This window comes from Amblyomma maculatum, chromosome 2 (assembly GCF_055883805.1).
Source record: "Amblyomma maculatum isolate TAMU_Amacu chromosome 2, ASM5588380v1, whole genome shotgun sequence".
Lineage (NCBI taxonomy): Eukaryota > Metazoa > Arthropoda > Arachnida > Ixodida > Ixodidae > Amblyomma > Amblyomma maculatum.
In genome coordinates, this window is record NC_139345.1 from 32164708 (window position 1) to 32182559 (window position 17852).

At 45.2% G+C, this 17852-nt stretch overlaps 1 protein-coding gene across 5 annotated transcripts in view; it reads right to left on the reverse strand.

The window, feature by feature from the left end:
* LOC146198292 (mortality factor 4-like protein 1) overlaps positions 1–16173 on the reverse strand; it is a 25911-nt gene extending 9738 nt beyond the window's left edge. The window contains exons 1-12 of one of the 5 annotated variants that reach the window (XM_084593714.1): positions 16028–16173; positions 15707–15753; positions 15552–15619; positions 15377–15463; positions 12393–12422; positions 8916–9010; positions 6336–6451; positions 6111–6212; positions 4264–4355; positions 985–1087; positions 676–745; positions 358–401 (exon numbers count right to left, since the gene is read on the reverse strand). In XM_084593714.1, the coding sequence (XP_084449840.1) occupies positions 373–401; positions 676–745; positions 985–1087; positions 4264–4355; positions 6111–6212; positions 6336–6451; positions 8916–9010; positions 12393–12422; positions 15377–15463; positions 15552–15619; positions 15707–15753; positions 16028–16055 (867 nt within the window). In that variant the 5' untranslated portion in view covers positions 16056–16173 and the 3' untranslated portion in view covers positions 358–372. Of the gene's footprint in view, positions 1–357; positions 402–675; positions 746–984; positions 1088–4263; positions 4356–6110; positions 6213–6335; positions 6452–8915; positions 9011–12392; positions 12423–15376; positions 15464–15551; positions 15620–15706; positions 15754–16027 lie in introns of those variants that run through there. The other 4 variants (XM_084593710.1, XM_084593712.1, XM_084593711.1 and 1 more) reach the window with 4 other exon arrangements.
* Positions 16174–17852: the final 1679 nt, after the last annotated feature.

Sequence of the window (17852 nt, forward strand, 5' to 3'; positions counted from 1 at the left end):
AGCGTTCAGCAATGCTGGCTGCTCACCCCTCCAGCTCCAGTGGGTAGGAACAGGTAAAAGAGAGTTGTGGAATGCACTGCACATGAAAGCATATTCTGGACTGTGTTGCTGTTCACACTCTAAATGCATGCGGTTTTAAAAAATGGCATGTTGGGGCATAGAGTCATGGGTAACTGCATTTTTGAAATTCAAGAAACCTATACAGACACGCAGCCACAAACCTCTGATTATAACCATGCGCCTAACTTTAGTAGTGAGTCAACCATTAAAATTTAGTTGCCCCACATAAAGTTAACATGATTCACCTGTTTTTTAAAGTTAGCCACCACTAATAGCATAATGCGACTAAAGCCATCTTGATATTTAAAAAGCCTACCTTTTAGAATTACTGGCAGCATTCGCTGAAATAACCAATATAACACAATACCGGCAGTCAGTGAATGTGTGTACAACACTACAAGCATAGATGCACTGCTTCACTTCCAAGTCATGCAACATTTCACTTCATTTCAGTACCCCGCCAATACACAAGCCATAGAACAGGTTTTCTATTAGAACAGCTAGACTAAATTTATTCCGAACTTCTTCAACTCAATTATTGTGATGACTTCAGAAGCACCGCAGTATAACGTAAATGAGAATAGTGACACACTAGAATTCTAGCTGAAGCCTTACCAAACAGCCTCAGAAGGTGAATGGCGCCATATATCTGCGACATTGGAGTGTCCGGTCTTTCAGTCAAAACCTGTGCATAGGAAAGATACCAATTTAGACTAGACAAAAAAAAAACCACAAGATCCAGTGTTGCTGCAGACGAGCTTAAAAAGTATATAGTGGCACTAGTTCAACAGTGCTTCTGACATTGTACTCACTCTGCGAAATGTCTGCCTCACAATGCACAAATATGCCCTCCTTCATGCTTGGTTCCTTGTGTTCTGTCATTCCCAACTGGACACAAGACTTTGGCAAAGAGGAGAGACTTACATCAGCATACTGCGGTCGTTCAAATTTGTACAGCAGTTGGCTTCCCAGCATTACGTTGAAGTATTCCCTGAGTCCATTTGTCACTTCATTTACAGCACTCTCCCTGCGTAAAAAATAGCATGACACATTTACTAAACAGTTTTAGTTCCACTTGCGTAGAGCTCTTATGGGTGCACATGTGCAGAAAATGAAGGGTCTATGCAAGTCTCACAGAGGCACATGAGATTCAGATTTTCACGCCGAGGTCTGTACGTTGCTAGCATACAGTCACGAACAAAAGTGGTATACTCCACGCGCTGCGAAAAAACTGCCCGCCAGATTTTTCTGACAGAGAAGCAGTTATTTCAGAAATATGCCAAGGTACCGTCCTTGATATACTTGCCATCTTGTCCAAGCAATTTTGTCTGGTACATCTTTTTATACAGAAAAAAATGCAATCGTTGCAGTTCGCCTCGAGTATACAGTTGAATCCCGCTACAACGAAATCGGTGGGGGATACGAAAAATTTTGTTGTTGCGGAATTTTATTGCCGAGAATTTGCAGACAACTTGAGGAAAAAAAATTATTTCCGCTTTGTCTGCTTGCATTTCACTTACAGCAGCGGTGTCACGCAACTCTCACACTCTGTTAAGAGAATCATCACAACGGTGTCATTGTGAGAGCCCAGAAACATCCTAATAACACCGAAGGCATCCATCACCAGCGATGAGGTTATCAAGGCGGATGAATCCTGGGCAGAGTCATCTTCAGCATTGGACGGCGGCTCTTCCAGCTCGCCAACACTTTTAATGAGGTCCTCATCACTTCGCTCTTCGTAGACAAGCACATCCGCATCAACGTTGAGGAAATCGTCCAGCTCGATATCGCCAGGGACATTCCCTGCATCCTGGAGGGATTTCCAGGCAGTACTGATCCCCGGAGTCGACGATGGAGTGTCATCTTCCGCGGCTGTAGCTGTGCTGGTCGCCTCCTGATCAACCAAGCCGGCGTGCTGGAAGCAGTTGTAGATCAAGGTGGACCGGGTCGCGTTCCACACAGCAGCCGTCATCTGAAGAGCCATGAATAGGTCCACCTTTGTCTTCATGCCAGTTTAGAGGTTCAAGAGAATCCATTGAATCAGCCTATCCTGATAAGCGCACTTCACGCTTCGAATGATGCCTTGATCCAGCGAGTGAATGATCGAAGTGCAGTTCGGTGGGAAAAATCGCACTTCCGACGCTTGGCACTGACGTCGCCAGTGCGGTGGGCAGAACAATTGTCCAAGAGCAAACAAACCTTTCGGTTCTGCCTACTCATGTCGCGGTCAAATGCCGTAAGCCGGTCTGCAAATATGGCACGGGTCATCCACGACCACCCATTAGCAACATACTTGACGGGAAGGCTTCTGTTTCTCTTGAAGCAGTGCGGTTTGGCACTTTTGCCATTCACTAACAGGGTCGCTTGTCCAATTCATCCATGTTTGTGCAGAGCAGCACAGTCACCCTTTTCTTGCTGTGCTCGCCACCCTGGCAACGTTGCCCTTTAAAATCTAGCGTCCTTGCTGGCAGCATCTCATAAAAGAGGCCCGTCTTGTTTGCGTTGTAAATATCGGACGGCACGTAGCCGCTCATAATAACAGCCACATTGTCTACCACCCATTCCGATGCGCCGCCAGTGTCCGGGGAACTTGCTTCACCACACAAAACTTTTTTCACGATGTTGTGCCTCGCTTTGAAGCAATTGAGCCAACCTGTGCTGGCCTAAAGTCATCCAGGCCTAGCAAACAGGCATAATAATTGAGGGCCTTCTGCTGAACAATGCTTCTGCTAAGTGCGATGTTATTGTCTCATGATTCGATGAGCCAGGCATAGACAGCCTTATCAAGCTACTTGTATGTTCGCTGCATCACCTTCTTGTGTTGAGCTGAAGTGCCCGACGCAAGTGACAACAAGCTTGCGTGATGGCAAAGGCAATAGTATTCACCTTCTTCCCGCTTTTTGCTTCGGTGATAATATGCGCTTTTTCTTCTAGCAAAAGAAACTTCCACTTCTTCGGTGGCAGTGACATCCTAGGAAGTTAGCAGCGACTACCACACTGGATGAAGCACTCACAAACAAGGACACACAAAGAAGAAAAATGGTAATGCGGAGTGGGCTTCTTCCTGCAGCGCTTTACAGCTAGTCTTGCGTTTTTCTTTTTTTTTTCTCCGACAGGGCAGGAAGCTCCGCCCACCAGTCCTCAGCCTGCCTGAAACGCGCTCGGTTCCTAGCAGACACCGCCGCCGAAAATGCTAGAGGATGACGTCATATTCATGCGCTGGCGCATTTTACATGCACTTCCTGCTTGGCAGGAAATCGCGAGCACATGACCGCAAGCTGCATCAATCGAAGAGGCCCAGCAAAGGCAAGGGCAGACTTGTTTTTTTACGTAGAGAACAGAGTTAGCCAATGAGCGGAGCATGTCGTCACTTCAAAAATCACTTGGGCATCTGAAGGGAAAAAAAAAAGAGCAAACGAGCGGTGCGCTCAAGGTTTGCAAAGCAAAAAAACAAAAATAAATAAATAAACTGCGGGAACGAGAAAGCCACTTTCCAGCATCCACCTTCTGAAGAAAGACAAGACGGAGGGGCCACTCAGCCGCGAAAATTCACAAAAAAAATTCCTAGAAGTATGTGCTCGCAAAGTGCTTAGTTTTTGAGGAAATTTTAATATGTTAAGTCCTATAGGCGTTTTACGGGGGAATGCAAAATACTTCGTTGAAGCGGTGTTGGTTATACCGGGATTCAACTGTACCACTTTTGCTCACGGGTGTATGTAGCATTGATAACATAGCAGCAGCCTTGTCCGCCTGCTTCACAGTGGCAAGAGCTTCGTCACCAATCCCTCAAAGCGATATAGTGGTCTAAACTGTTACATTCATCTTCTGCTTGCTCAATCTTGCCCTCGCATAAGGTTTCAAATGACAAGTGGGCTTTGTTTTCCAGATAGAAGGACGATCTCTAGGCTGTTAAGCCTGATGGAGTAGCATTTGCCGTCATCATAGCAATGACCTCGCGAGCACAGGTAATCAGAGTGGCTACAGCAGTTTCTGCATCTGTCAGTACATGGCGCTAGGAACAACGCACAGCCTGTGCCGCGTATGTTTCAAACGACATGCACGTAGGCTACATAAACTTCTCATGTTTGCATATGTGAACCCTACGCATGTGAAACTATAACGGACCACTGCGTTACCTCTGCAATGTGCTTTGTAAACCTAGCTCTAGGCAAGTTACAGTAAACACAAAATGATGTTACTCACTTGTGTGGTGAAATGCCTTTCACTGAAGTCTTCTGTTTCACATAGTCAGCCAAGATGTGGTCCACAGTGACATTGCACGGAAGCTGAACAAGCTGCACACAGACACTTTAATTAAAGTTTGTCTATAACACCTCCTAAAATATGAGGTCTAAGCACAAGACAAAAAAGAAAGATATTGTAATGTGGAGTCGACCCATAGCAATATTTTCAACCTCCAAATGGATTTTTTTAAATGAAACCCAAGAGAGCAGAACCTTGATGATACGAATATCACGAGGCTGCGAAAAAGTTTGTATCATCCGAACATTCATATCACAAAAACGAACAAAAATAAGTATGCAAAAGCATGGGCAATGCAGTCGCACAGATCTGTTCATGGCCGAGAAGGTTTATTACGGCCGCGCGGACACAGCTCATCACTCGCGGCACATACTGCATGACAGGAGATGGCGACGTGCTGGCCACCATTTGCCACGTGAACCGAACTACTACTCACAGTGCACTTTATAGCGACTGGCAGTTGCAACGTCAGCGATTTGTGGGCGGCGTGTCTGCAAACTTTTCGCGCCGTGGAAACCATGACAATCACAATGCCAGCTAAGTGCAGTCCGTCTGCTCTCGCTTGTTTCTCGCGGCGTGTACAGCACGAAAGGAGATAGCAACGTGCAGGCCGAGTGGCACTGCAAACTGCTCGTTCGCAGTGCGTGCAGTCTGACTAGCGATCGCGAAGCCAACGATATGCACTCCATGTGCGCTTACCGTATGCCGCCGCCAACTGTCGTGGTCGTGACGTTGGCTATAAGCCATGCGCCGCTAAAGACTTTTCGTGGTGTGCAAGTGCGACAAGTGATTGCGATGTCGACGACGTGCGGGCGATGTGTTGCCGCAAATTGCTCGTGATGCGCACAGCACAGCTGGCGATCGCGCAGTTCACGATGTGCGGGCAGTGCGTAGTGCTCAAGGTTGCGGTCGCAGCTCGCGCATTCATATCATCCGTAGTGGCGTAGGAAGGTGCTCAAAACAACCGAAATTTTACACAGTGTGCACAATGCACTCCGGCCTGAGAATTCCGCGAATTTGTATCGTCCCGAAATTCGTATCAGCTGGATTCATATCACCGATATTTTACTGTATATGCTACTAACACGTGAACCAAACACCGATATTTTACTGTACATGCTACTCGCACGTGAACCAAGTTAAACAACACATGCCCATTCAAAAAAACACAAAACTGCAACCTTCAAGTAAACCACCTCTACCTTCTACTGCACAAGAACCATCATTCTACACTACAGTACTGGCGCAGGACAGCATGGTTAAGATGTGGCATAGCAAGGTGAGTGATGCCTGGTTATGCAGAGCTTAACGTCCAGGATCATGAGAAGCCCCATAATAAAGGGCTCAGGATCAGTCGATCTGCGGCCCGTTACAGTGCACAGCACTCGGCTGTTTCAGTATTTCACCCCTATAGAAATACAGCCACTGCAACCCGATTTCTATTCGAGGCATGTACTGTAATGGCAGTGCACAGCACTACAGCTATGGAAAAACTGCAGTCCCAGCTGCCAGACAAATGGGACAAGACCTCGCAAACCATGGCATGAAACCTCTTCACTTTCCTGTAGCACCGTCACAAATTCCCAGGGAATCTCAATGTACCTAGACACTGCAGTTTCAGTGCACATGTGAGCGCAGCACCACTAGCCCTGACAGACCACATTAACAAGAAATTGTGCTCATGTTAAATGTCAAGCATAAAAACAGGCTGAAAACAAGGCAGAATGCTTTAGAGCGAACAAGGTAGCCTTAAAAACAATTTTTTTCTCCAAGACTGCCAAGCCTACCTTTTTTTGTCGTGTTATTAGGTCCCAGTCATCAACAAGCCAAGGCTTGAGTTCATCTGGTATTCGCACCTTGATCTCGACACGGGACAAAAATGCCTCCTCCTTTAAATGAAAAGAAGGCCTTTTATGATGACTGACAGCACTGAAACACTTTGCCTGACCTCCAATTTATAACACAATGCCTCCAAAGTGCTCCAAACATACACAACTCGTACACAAACCCACCGACTCAACATGGGGGTCTAGACGACTTCGTTTTTTACGATGACTTTCTCCACCTGATTCTGAGGCCTGGCTAGACGATGGCTGATGAGAAGCAGCTGAGGATGCTGCTCCAGCACCTGAAATTCCACAACCATGACCACAGAAACATTAATAAGCAATGCTTCTCAATTACAGATATTTCCTTGAGACTTGCCGTAACGAAAATGGCCAACACTGACAGCAATGAATTTGTGAATTGAGAGTTTTAACACCCCAAAGCAATTAATTCAGACTACATGAAGTTCTTTAACGTACACTGACATCATACAGCCAATGGGTGCCTTTAACATTTCATCTCCATCAAAAGGTGGCTGCCATGGCTGAGACTGGACTCTGGCTCGGCAGCCAATTGCACATAATGGCCATTGCATGTAAAGTTATAACAAACCTTGTCTTCTAAATTTTTTTGGGGGGTAGCTATTATTATTCTTGTAGCTCAATTACAGTTATCTACGTCTTACTTCAAGCTGGCTTCAATCTGTTGCACTGGTTATTTCATGTTTTTGTTCACTTGAAAATTCTTTTCTTAATGGACTACAGTACGCAACCTGAAAGCAAAACCAGTGAGCCATGAGCTTTTGAATGTAGACTTCGAAGCAATGGTTATCAGTTAAAAGCTCAAGTTAAAGCTCCTGCACTAGTGAAACCAACACAAATGTCTAAAGTGCATTAATCCGGCACATCTCAGGTCTAGTGTTCAAACTTGTTAATCCTGCAGTCTAATGCCATGCATAGTTCATGCTATCTTTAATCAAAATACAGAAAGTTAAAAATCAAAATATGAAGTTCATAATGGAGGCCAGCAAACGCTCCATCTATATCAGCCCTCCCTAAACTGTCATTCCTGTATCTAAAGGTGAACAATAACAAGTGAGAAAGGAGCCAAAAACAAGAAATTAACAATGCAAGCATGCAAGCACAATGGGTGGCTAATTATTTGCAACTGTAAGCCCCAATTCAGCTCAAACAGCTGAGCCCAATGGGTGGTGAAAACTGACCAAACGACTCTGACCAACTCGTTTCAAATGGAAAATTCACAATTGAACACACACACACTATCCTGGACGCAGCATTGTGCTCAACCGTTTGCGCTCAGCTGGTGCTTCTAATAGGGATAGCTAGCCACCCATCGAGACCAAATGGCTCATCAAATTAACTTTAATGGCACACCTATTGACCCCAAATGTTTCAACTACCTAGCCGAAAAAAGAAATGGGAATTAGATTTGCAGTTTTATCAATAGCACAAAGAAATTTCTGCCTTTGAGACAACATTCTTGCTTAAGGAATTGAAATTACGAGAATTACAAGCTTTTACGGAAATCAAGCAAGACAAGCATGTATCAATCAAAAACAAGGAACACGTGTTCGATATATACCCAACGAATACCTTTGCACAGACTTGCATTGCCCATTCATGGGACACTCTTGCTGGGGCCAATGATACTTGCCCATTAATTGATTATTTAATTGTCGCCACATTGATGGTGGATATGAAGAAATCAATTTGAGTGATTAAGGTACTAATACCATTTTGGAAGAACCTTATTCACTGTTCTCTTTTTATGGAGAACTGCATATATTCAGACCTTTTCAACTCCATCACCATCTCCCACTCGGATTTCCAATTGAGAATGTTTCCTAGGTATCAAACGGAATCAATAGGTGCTTCCAATTGGAAGCTGCAGCTGGTTCCAAACGGTCCACACAAGAATGATGAAATGAAATGCGATCTCTAGAATGAATTGGAGCTTCCAATGGGTTTCCAGGTTTCCAATCGGACAGCCTGGCTATGCTTCTGTGTTCGCTTGTGGCATAGCTTGTGTGGTTCGATAATTTGGCTATAGAGTAACACACGGCACACAATGGTTACGACTGTTCTTCAGTGCGCTGTCTTCGCTTGGTGGCATTGCGGCGTTCCTGCGCAGTCATGTGTTGATCAGTAGCCAACGAGGTGGAAGCAGTCGGAGAGCTAGAACGCAGTCGCCGAGCTTCACCTTGTGCACGATGCTTAGCACGAGATTTCTGACGTTCTTCCACTGTTTCTTGCGCACGTTGTCGCTTCCTTGCCGCAGCTTGTCGCCGACACCTCTCTTTAGCAGCCTGCACAGCAAAGCACTAACGGCGAGGCCAGAGCAACGGCGAACCATTTGTTCGGCGCGGCAGCGGCGCCGCTGCAGTGCGCGGGGCTTTAGCACGGCGCGCCGGCGGTGCCGCCATCTGGCAGAGCTCAGCTGAAGCGGTTGCTCGGCTCGGCTGTTCAAGGTCAAGCGTGGCGTCTGCCGAGGATACGCAACGGCTCAAAACCTGGCGCAGTATTGCTATCGCAATAAAAGAAAGGAAGACCTGAACATCCAAAACGTCTCTGCGTGACCCAATAAGAACCTCATTTCCGTCGAATGACCAAATGCGAGTGTCACAAAATTTTGTGCTCCTTTCTCATTTAAGAATGGTAATTTAGTCAAGAACAATAGTTAAAAGCATTTAACGATCTCCAATATAGACTGTACCGACCCCCCCCCCCCATCATACACATACATACCTTTTTGTTTCTGGGGCTTTTCTTGAGATGGAGTTGATGAACGCTCTTTGTCTGCCTCTTTCTTTGGTTTAGTGGTCCTGTTCTTTTTTCCTTTCCTGAAGTTATCGAAACAGCAATTCAGTGAGCATGAATTTTGTTCCCATGCGTATAACAAGAATTTCACACTCAAAAAATCCTGGGCGGCACACCTATCTATGGCTAGATATTGATGTGATATGTCATGACAACAAACAAAGTATGCAATAAAAGTTACCACAAAAAGCTTACCTTACATGTTCGATTTACAGAAGTTCACTAAAATATAGGAAATAATAAAGCTGCATGAATTTTAGTCAAGAACACTAAAGTGTAATGAAAAGAAACCTTGCAGAATTGTAACGCTTACGTCAAAGCATTTCGGTGCCCACGTGTGTTCCAATGGACTATGCACCCACACTCCAATAATCTGGACAACTGATCAGATCTAAAATGCATGTCCCATCTACTCTTGATGCAACTCCTACATTATACAAGACCTGCCAGAAAAGTCTAGCTAAACAAAACAAAATGGCCAAATCGTATCTCTAGGGAAATTGAGTAATATGGAGCTGTCTATCAGCTGATACTTATATTTGTCAGCAGAAAGAGTAAACATTATCATTTTCTGCTGATAAACAGGTTTTAGAAGACGGCAAGGCAGCAATTGGAGGTAGCTGGATGTACATTTTGATGGCTTTAAGGCACTACCACTAGGAACTAAATCAGAAAAACTCACTGGTCAATTGTGTTCCTCATTTTGTCTGGTTTAATTCTTAGCGTAGCATGTTAAATCCATCCAAAATTCAGCAGATAGTGCACTAAAAATGGAAACAAACAAGGCAAGCAGCAAGGGATAGTAAATAAAAAAAATTTGGAGGACGCTTAACTTCGCCTTTAAGAATGGAACGCAATAGCGTTATCGCGCCCCGTTCGCACGTCTACTCATTTGCTTGTCGCGCTTTTGAGTGAGACAAAGACGTAGTTCACATGATACAACACTCGTTAACTTGTCCAAAGTTACTCATTTTTATTTATTAATCCTTCCGGGACGTAGAAGCACTGCCAGCCACCTTGCCGAAACGCGCGGGCCTCAAGTTGCAGTCATAGTTTTTCGGCAACATCGTTGCCGACCCAAGCCAGCGCGATGAAGATCTCTGAGGCCATGCCCTGTCTATCTTATTCCGTGCGCCACATGCATGATGGCGCTACGTGCACACCAAGCGAAGAGGAAGTACAGCGGAAAAGTAATTTGCCACTTGCTTAACTGCGTGTTTTGTAATTCTGTAATTTACATGCTCATAATTATTATTATGCACCACAATACACTTCTTTAAGGGACATTTCTGAGACAACACCGCAATCAATAGACGCGCCTTTGTCGATTTTAAACCATCTAGCTGGTGTGGCGGAGTGGTTAGCGTGCTCGTCTCACACCCCGGAGGCCCACGTTCGATTCCTCAGGTCGGCGATTTTCCTACTTGTATTTATTAATGCTTCTGGGATTTTTCGCTTACGGCCAACGCCCGCCGCCGACACTGACTTTTCTGTGACACGGGGCCCTTAACGCAATCGCGTTAAAACCTATCAACCTGTGGTATACACAGCTCAGTGTTCATGATACATAACATAAGGAAACAAAAATAGAAGCCCCAAAACAACCCTGAAAAATAACACCATTAGAATGACCCTGGTTAGCTGCAGCTACAGTTACAAAAGATATGCTGCTTGACAAGTGAGCTCAAGCATCTGAGCAGGCTGCATAAACAAGGCAAAAGACCAAAGGCAGTATTTTATATTTTAAACAATTCTGAGGCATGTGCTATTGAGCTTCCCCAATGCTGGGAAGTAATAAAGAAAGCATGCAGTCTGCCAGCATGCATAACTTGACTGCCTGACAGTAAGACAGCAATGCAAGCTCCAAGTTTCTGTTATGCTTTGTAGCAGTAGCCTTACCAAAGGTGCCAGCAAGAAAACGGCACAAATGATTGAAGGTCAACCTTGAGCCAGGGACAGATTTATGGCTGTCTCCTGGAGAGAACAAATTGGGGCATCACATGTTTTCCCACTGTCTGAATTGGATTGGATTTCAAAACATATTTGAGTAGGTTGCAGGAGAGACGTGCTAGATGGCTGCCAGCCCATGTCTTGCGGCAACCTCTATGCCCACTCGATTGCCTGTACTTGTAATATTGGGTGCGAACTGACCACTGCAGCTCCCCACTACTTGAGAGAATGGAGCTGGGCTCAGAACTTTTGCAAAGTTTTTTGCAAAGTTTCACAGAACATGGTCGAACATGGCTTTTTACCACAGTTATTGTAGTTATGGTTGTGCTGGCCAGGGTACATGAGGGCCAGCAGAGTCAAATTCAGAAGGATTGTGTGTGAAGGATTTATTTATAGGGAGGGCAACAACATGCGTACCTCTCCCATAGAAAATTTCTCGCCTGAGCTCTGATAAAATGCGAAACCATGTTTTATCAGAGCTGCTACCCATTTGTTCCTAGGGTGTTAAACTCACTTTTGCAGTAAAACTGAAATCTGAGCTAGTTGGTAAAACATCTTGGAAAATTAACAGCGCACACACGACAGGGACAAGGAAAAAAGCACCACATGCACTGACTTGCAACTCAGCGTTTATTCACATTTAAAAATTAGCCTAGATGTGTTAGTGACCCATCTGTTGTCCTGCATGAGCGGGAGCTTTCATATCTGGACGCGCCTGTGTGATTGCTTGGATTTTTGTGTTTTTTTTCGCCTTCGAGTATATATTTTCCGTGTTTCGTAAATAAACGCTTAGTTGCAAGTAAGCACCTGTGGCATTTTCTTCCTTGTCCCTGTTGAGTGTACTCTGTTAATTTTCCGAGTCACTTTTGCAATGGTTAGCATATGCAATTAAAAACCCTATGCAATAAAAGCAACAGGATCGACACCGAGTTAGCTATACTTTCCTAAAATATAAACCGCAACAAGGCTGGGACAGAGCCCAAATAAAGTGCTGTGTCTATACCTTCTTATCTCTGCTTTGTCGTCCACATTTCGATGCATTACATATCAACAAGCCCAATGACACAACCTTTAGTATGCACTACCATGCTGCATTTCCTTGTGTTATTCATGAATGCAGTTACTGCAGTCATTTTATTTCGCTAAAAAAGATAAACACATTCCATCACTATAGGAACTACACAAGTTAGCAACAAGATAAAGGTCGGTAGCCCTTAGAAAATAAACAGAGCATCAAGCAACAAGCAGCACCTACAATGGCAGAGTCACATTAGCTGCACCTTCTCCCACTTCCCTTGGTTCCTGTTGCGGCCACTGATACAAATACTTTTTGTAGTATGAAACTGGAAGCTTGCAATAGCATCTCATGTGCAGAATAATGCAACAGAAGGTTGGCAGCCAGGCACTGGGGTACAGCAGAGTGACGGGGAGGAGGAGGAGGAGGGCAGTACTTACAAAGCAGAGTGCGAGTGAGAAGCTGAGGACCTGAGCCACCCGAAAAACAAAAACACACACACACAAGCACTGGGGGTGAGAGCATCCCTAAAAAGCAGGCCACACAACACTCCACAAAACACAGTGCAGCTCAGTGAGAACAGTACATTGAAGCTGAACTGGCTACTCATACAACAAATGCCCAGCCCCAATTTCCAAGTTTGCAGAAGGAAAGTCCATTTTAAAGACAGTTCACATCCCCTGCAAGACTCAAGCTGCATCAAAACAAGTGCAAGGTCTTGGTTAATTAATATGCAATAAATAGCACAAAAACTAGCACCAACACAACTCTCAATGGGCCCCGCACCTTCTACTGCACATGCACAATTTCTTGTGTTCATGCACTTTGCACCTTCACTCCCCATGATGGCAAGTTGCAGCCATGATTTGCTCACTTAACAACACAATTTGAAGTTTTTATTTGAATGCCAGCATCAGCCACAGACATCACCAAGCTGCACTGTGGGCACCTTCAACTCAGCACAACTTAACCGGTACATTTTGTTAATGCTGTGGCCAAGCAGCTACCATTTAAGAATCAGTGCAAAGCACATTTTTAATTATCTTTAACGCAATATGGAAGTATTATCTCTAACGCAATATGGAAGTATTAGTATGGAGAACAATCATTTTGCGAATGAAAAGTTTTGCTATCTAGAATGCAATATTACAGTGCCATGTGCTGTCGGGAGCCAGAGTGGTGCATACCATAACAGCTTTGGTTAGACCATACCACAATGTTATTTCTTTTTTGCAATTTTAAAGCTAAATGGATCGGAAGTAAGTTGACATTCTTGCAGACGAACACAGTTCCTCCTTGGTTGTCTCAAAAGCACGCGTACCATTGAACATGGTGGTACAATGCTTTTTCAGTTAAAGCCTGCATAGTATATACAGTTTTTGCCTCTTACATCACTATTACTGGAGTCCAATGAACCGGTGAATGAGGCCAGAAGGGTATGATGGTGTGGCATGCAGTTTGTCCAGTCCCACATTACATGCAATTTAAGTTCTACTTAGCTGGCTGTTAAAGCAGTGTCAACCAAATAATGACAGCACTAGCTCTTTCTACACTAGCATCGTCACTAACAAAAAGACTCCCACAAGGTGTCTTTACTTCATTAGAATAAGCAGTCTGAAGTTTGATCACAAAAACAGCTCAGCCATTCATGTTAATTCACTTTTCAGGAAAACACACCTCATGACAACTTTTGGTCATATAGCTTTTTGATGTGGACAATTACATTTCTTTCCGAATGAGCTAATCTCTGCTGTGTTTTTTGACCTGGTTTACCATATAAATCGAGCTTTGTTTTTAAAAGGCCCCTCAGCTCTCTTACAGACTACTTACTTAGAGGCACTGGACAGCACGAACATGACAATTTGAAAGGGCGTGCCAAAACGGGTACATGCTAGAAAAGCTCTACTAGCAAGCAAAAAGCAGTGTGTATTGCAATTTACAGTGCACAGACCACAGCTGGTGTGGTCCACAGAATGTTTTTACTAGACTGCACACAGAAGCAAGTCAAAAGGCACTGGGTCATGAACCCCCAACGGCACCAAAATGTTATTTTCTTTGTTTTATTTGATCGTTGCACTTTTTCAATGCTACAAAATATTATGCAGTTTTAGGCCTGTCATGTTAAGCACTATCTACACTTTGTATAGTGACAAAAGCTATCTTCCTTGTGTCTTTCACTGCGATTTTCTTTTCCAAGAGCAGTTGCCGATAACTCCGACCTCGTGACCTTTTGCACATTCGGCGTAACAGAGAGCAGCACATTGCTTTGGCCCTGTGCGATACTAGCAAAGCTATGCACATGCCTTGCGAAGGGAGACATTGATTACCAGCCGCATGCTTTAAATTTAATGTAGGTAGGAGACATGCAACATTTTTCAAATGGAGAACAGTGCTTGTGTCAGTAATCAAATGTAGAATCTGTAAACTGCAACACAGCAAGGATTGTAAACAAAGAGCAAATAGACCATACTTGTGTTGTGTCTACAATTCTTGCCACTGGTTGTTTACAGTCAGTAAGATGCAGCTGATATGCACTTTAAATTAATCGACAAAGCAAAAGTGCTGGCTAATCTGACCCTGAAGGCAGTCCACACAGCGTAAAAGTTTAGCATTCAAACAAGCTTAGGGTGCGGACTGTAAACAGGAAATTACGGTGAGCGGCGCATGCATGTGTACATACTTCGTTCCATATGCACTGCCCGCCAACGCAGAGATGAAAAGCGTTCATCAAATAACCGTGTCCCCTCAGCTCATTTTTTCTTTTCGTTTTTTTTTTTTTTAAGGCGAAAGCCTTTAACGGCTTATGCCTTTGGGGCGTTCTGATTGGACGAGGCAGGATGCGTCCCCGTCATCTGCAATGCCACATTTGAACGCGCGGCAAGGAACGCCACGCGACAGGAACAATGGTATACCGTCCAAACACACTTGCCGGAAAAAGTGAGCGATACTGCGCCTTTCTTTTCCTGTAAACAAATTATATTTAAGGCGAACGCCTTTAATGACTCATACAGTCGTGAACAAAGTGTGTCCCGCTTTTGCGGCGGCTGTCGCGTGGCGTTCCTCGGCGCGCGTTCAAGTGTGCGATCGCAGATGGCAGGAACGCTAGACAAGATGAGACTCCCGGAGGAATGGCGCAGTATCTGTCACAGTTTCTCCAAGTGTGCGTTTGGATGGTACGCCATCGCTCCTGTCGCGTGGCGTTCCTTGGCGCGCGTTCAAGTGTGGGATTGCAGATGACAGGAACGCTAGACAAGATGAGACTTCTCAGGCTTTCGCCTTTCACTACTTTAGTCGCTAAAGTCCCTCGTAATTTTTTTATTTTTTTTCAGGCATCTAAGCTGAAGCTCCGCAAACAAGACGCAAACAGAGACCGATATATTATCTCACACATAGATGCAAGCAAAAGAAAAGAAAATGCACTCACAGATGCGCTTTTTCAAGCTCCTTCTGCTTCTGAAGGTTAACGTCGTTGAATTTAAGTACCCTGCTTTCGGGAACCCACTCATCCCAACTGCATGATTAAAAAAAAATAGAAAAAAAAATGAATACAGATGAGAACAATGACCGCAGAGTTGGCCACGGAGCTTAAAGTTCCTCACTTCTTATTCCATCCACTGTAATGTATAAAGTATTTGGTCTGCTTGTCTTTGACCTGGGCCTTGATGCACTGGAAGAGGCAAGCAACAGACGAGACCACCGAACATATATATTACATAAAATGTAGATCGAACGCGTCAATGACAAAATTGCTTACCTTGGCTTCGTAGAGCAGAGGCCCATGGAAGCACAGGACCTTTTCACCTGCAGAATCAACCTGGTATTATGTTCAGCTAAAACGTTCACAAATCATGCTGATTGTGGCTTCTGAGAAGAACAGAACGTCCTGTGCAGTTCTGCAAAAGCAGCTAGCGTCTGAGAAAACCAGACTGCTTGCAGCTTACGCGGCCACACTAGGGATGCCTCATCTGGCCGCCAAAATTATTCTCAGATAACCACGATAACTACCAATCTTTTTACCAAACTGAAGCGCATTTACATGCCAATACTGGATTATACATAAAATAAGTAATCTTACCGTCCTGAAAGCGAGCTTTCGGTGCCATGTTCTACCGGTTTAAGTGAGGAGGCCTACTGGATCGTCGGATATCGGTGAATGCCTGGAGCGCCTGAACTTGGCCTTACCCTGAAGCTTAGCAGGCAGACAGCTAGCGACAATTAGCGACAAAATGCCCTTTCACATAAGAGACAAAAAAAAATACTTCAGCAATGTAGTTTTTTCTTTGTCATTTTCTTCATGATTTTATTTTTTACCGTTAAAATATGTATGATGTTTAAAATACTTTGAAGCTTTCAGAGCGCATGTGACAATCTACTAACGCTACAGGCCACGGGGCGGGCAGGTTCATATTTCATTCGTTACATTCCGTTGTTCCGCAGGTAGCTGAGGAAGGCAGTTCGGTCATAGAGAAAGAGATTGGTAAAGAGCGGTCACTCGGCGAAAACTGGCCCCAGGAAATGACGCGCGACTTTTTGCGCTGCCGCCGATTGATGGATGGCGGCACCAACGTGCGCATGCGCGGACGCGCGCGCGACGGCACTCGCTGCAGCGGTAGCCCGCCGGAGCAGACAAGAAGTTGTCAAAGGGCGTGGTTGTGTGCTCGTGCCTCGCCGCGCTTGTGCGGCACAGACCTCTCGTGGACTGCTGCGCAGAACGACAGCGTTTGGAAACGACGGCAAGGTAAACAACGTTTTTTGCTTAACTACGCTGCATTTCGAACAGTTTACGCTGACCATGTCGGCCGGTGCCAATAAGTTTCGCAGCTCGTGAACAGGCGCGCCGGCTGTTCAGGCGCAGTTCATTACGCCGTAACTCTGGCGGTTCCCAACCACGGCGAGGTGTAATATGTTGTGTTCCCGGGAAGCAGCTTCATTTCGAACAGTTTAGCTCGTCACGCTTGACAAAGTGGCATGTGAAGGCACCAAGGCACGCCGTTGCGCCAAAATGGCGTGTTCGCCGGCCGGTGCGGCCATGCTGACGCAGTTTGCCGAACGGCTATAGTTTTGCTAAGTGTCGCGTTTAGCAGAGCAACGGTAAAGTGAGAAACGTTTCATTCTTGACTTTCTTGTTAAACTACGCAGTATTTCAGGCAGTTTAGCTCAGTGCGGCGGTCTGCGCTTCACAAAGACGCATGTGAAGGGCAGCCAACAAGCGTGACAAGGCGCTCGCCAATATGGCTCGCCGGCCGCGATGATATGTGACCTGGCGTGAGGTTTTGCGAACGGCTAGTTTTGCGTGGTGTCGCGTTTAACAGGGCAGCCGCAAGGTGAAAAACGCTTCATTCTTGTAAAACTGCGAGGCATTTCGGGCAGTTTAGCTCAGCGCGGTGGTCTGCGCTTCACAAAGTCTCGTATGAAAGGCTAGCCAACATGACGTGCTCGCCGGCCGCGGTGAGGCCATGCCGCGGTTTTGCGAACGGCTACTTTTGCGTGGTGTCGCGTTACATTTAACGGGACAACGTTAAAGTGAAAAATGTTTTATGCGGCAAGCTTCATTGCTTCAGCTGTTCAGTGCTCTTGTGGAAATTTTTTAGATTAGTGGCTGTTATTTCACGCTCTGTAGAAATGCATTTTCAGATAGGTTAGGTTAGCCTGCATTTCCTGACATCTACGTTGCAAGAGTAGCTTTTGTATCAATTTTACGAATGACAGCGCTTCTGTTCTGGACCATAACTGCTGCTCACTAAGTTTTCAGTACCCACCCACATGCACAGATGTGTGCGCGGTGCAGTGGCCTTACATTTCATTGCAACCTTCTGCATCATGTTCATTCCTTTTCCAACTGCACTGCATGGACCCACGGACTGCAGCCGAAGCACGGCAGATGCGACGAGTGAATGGTG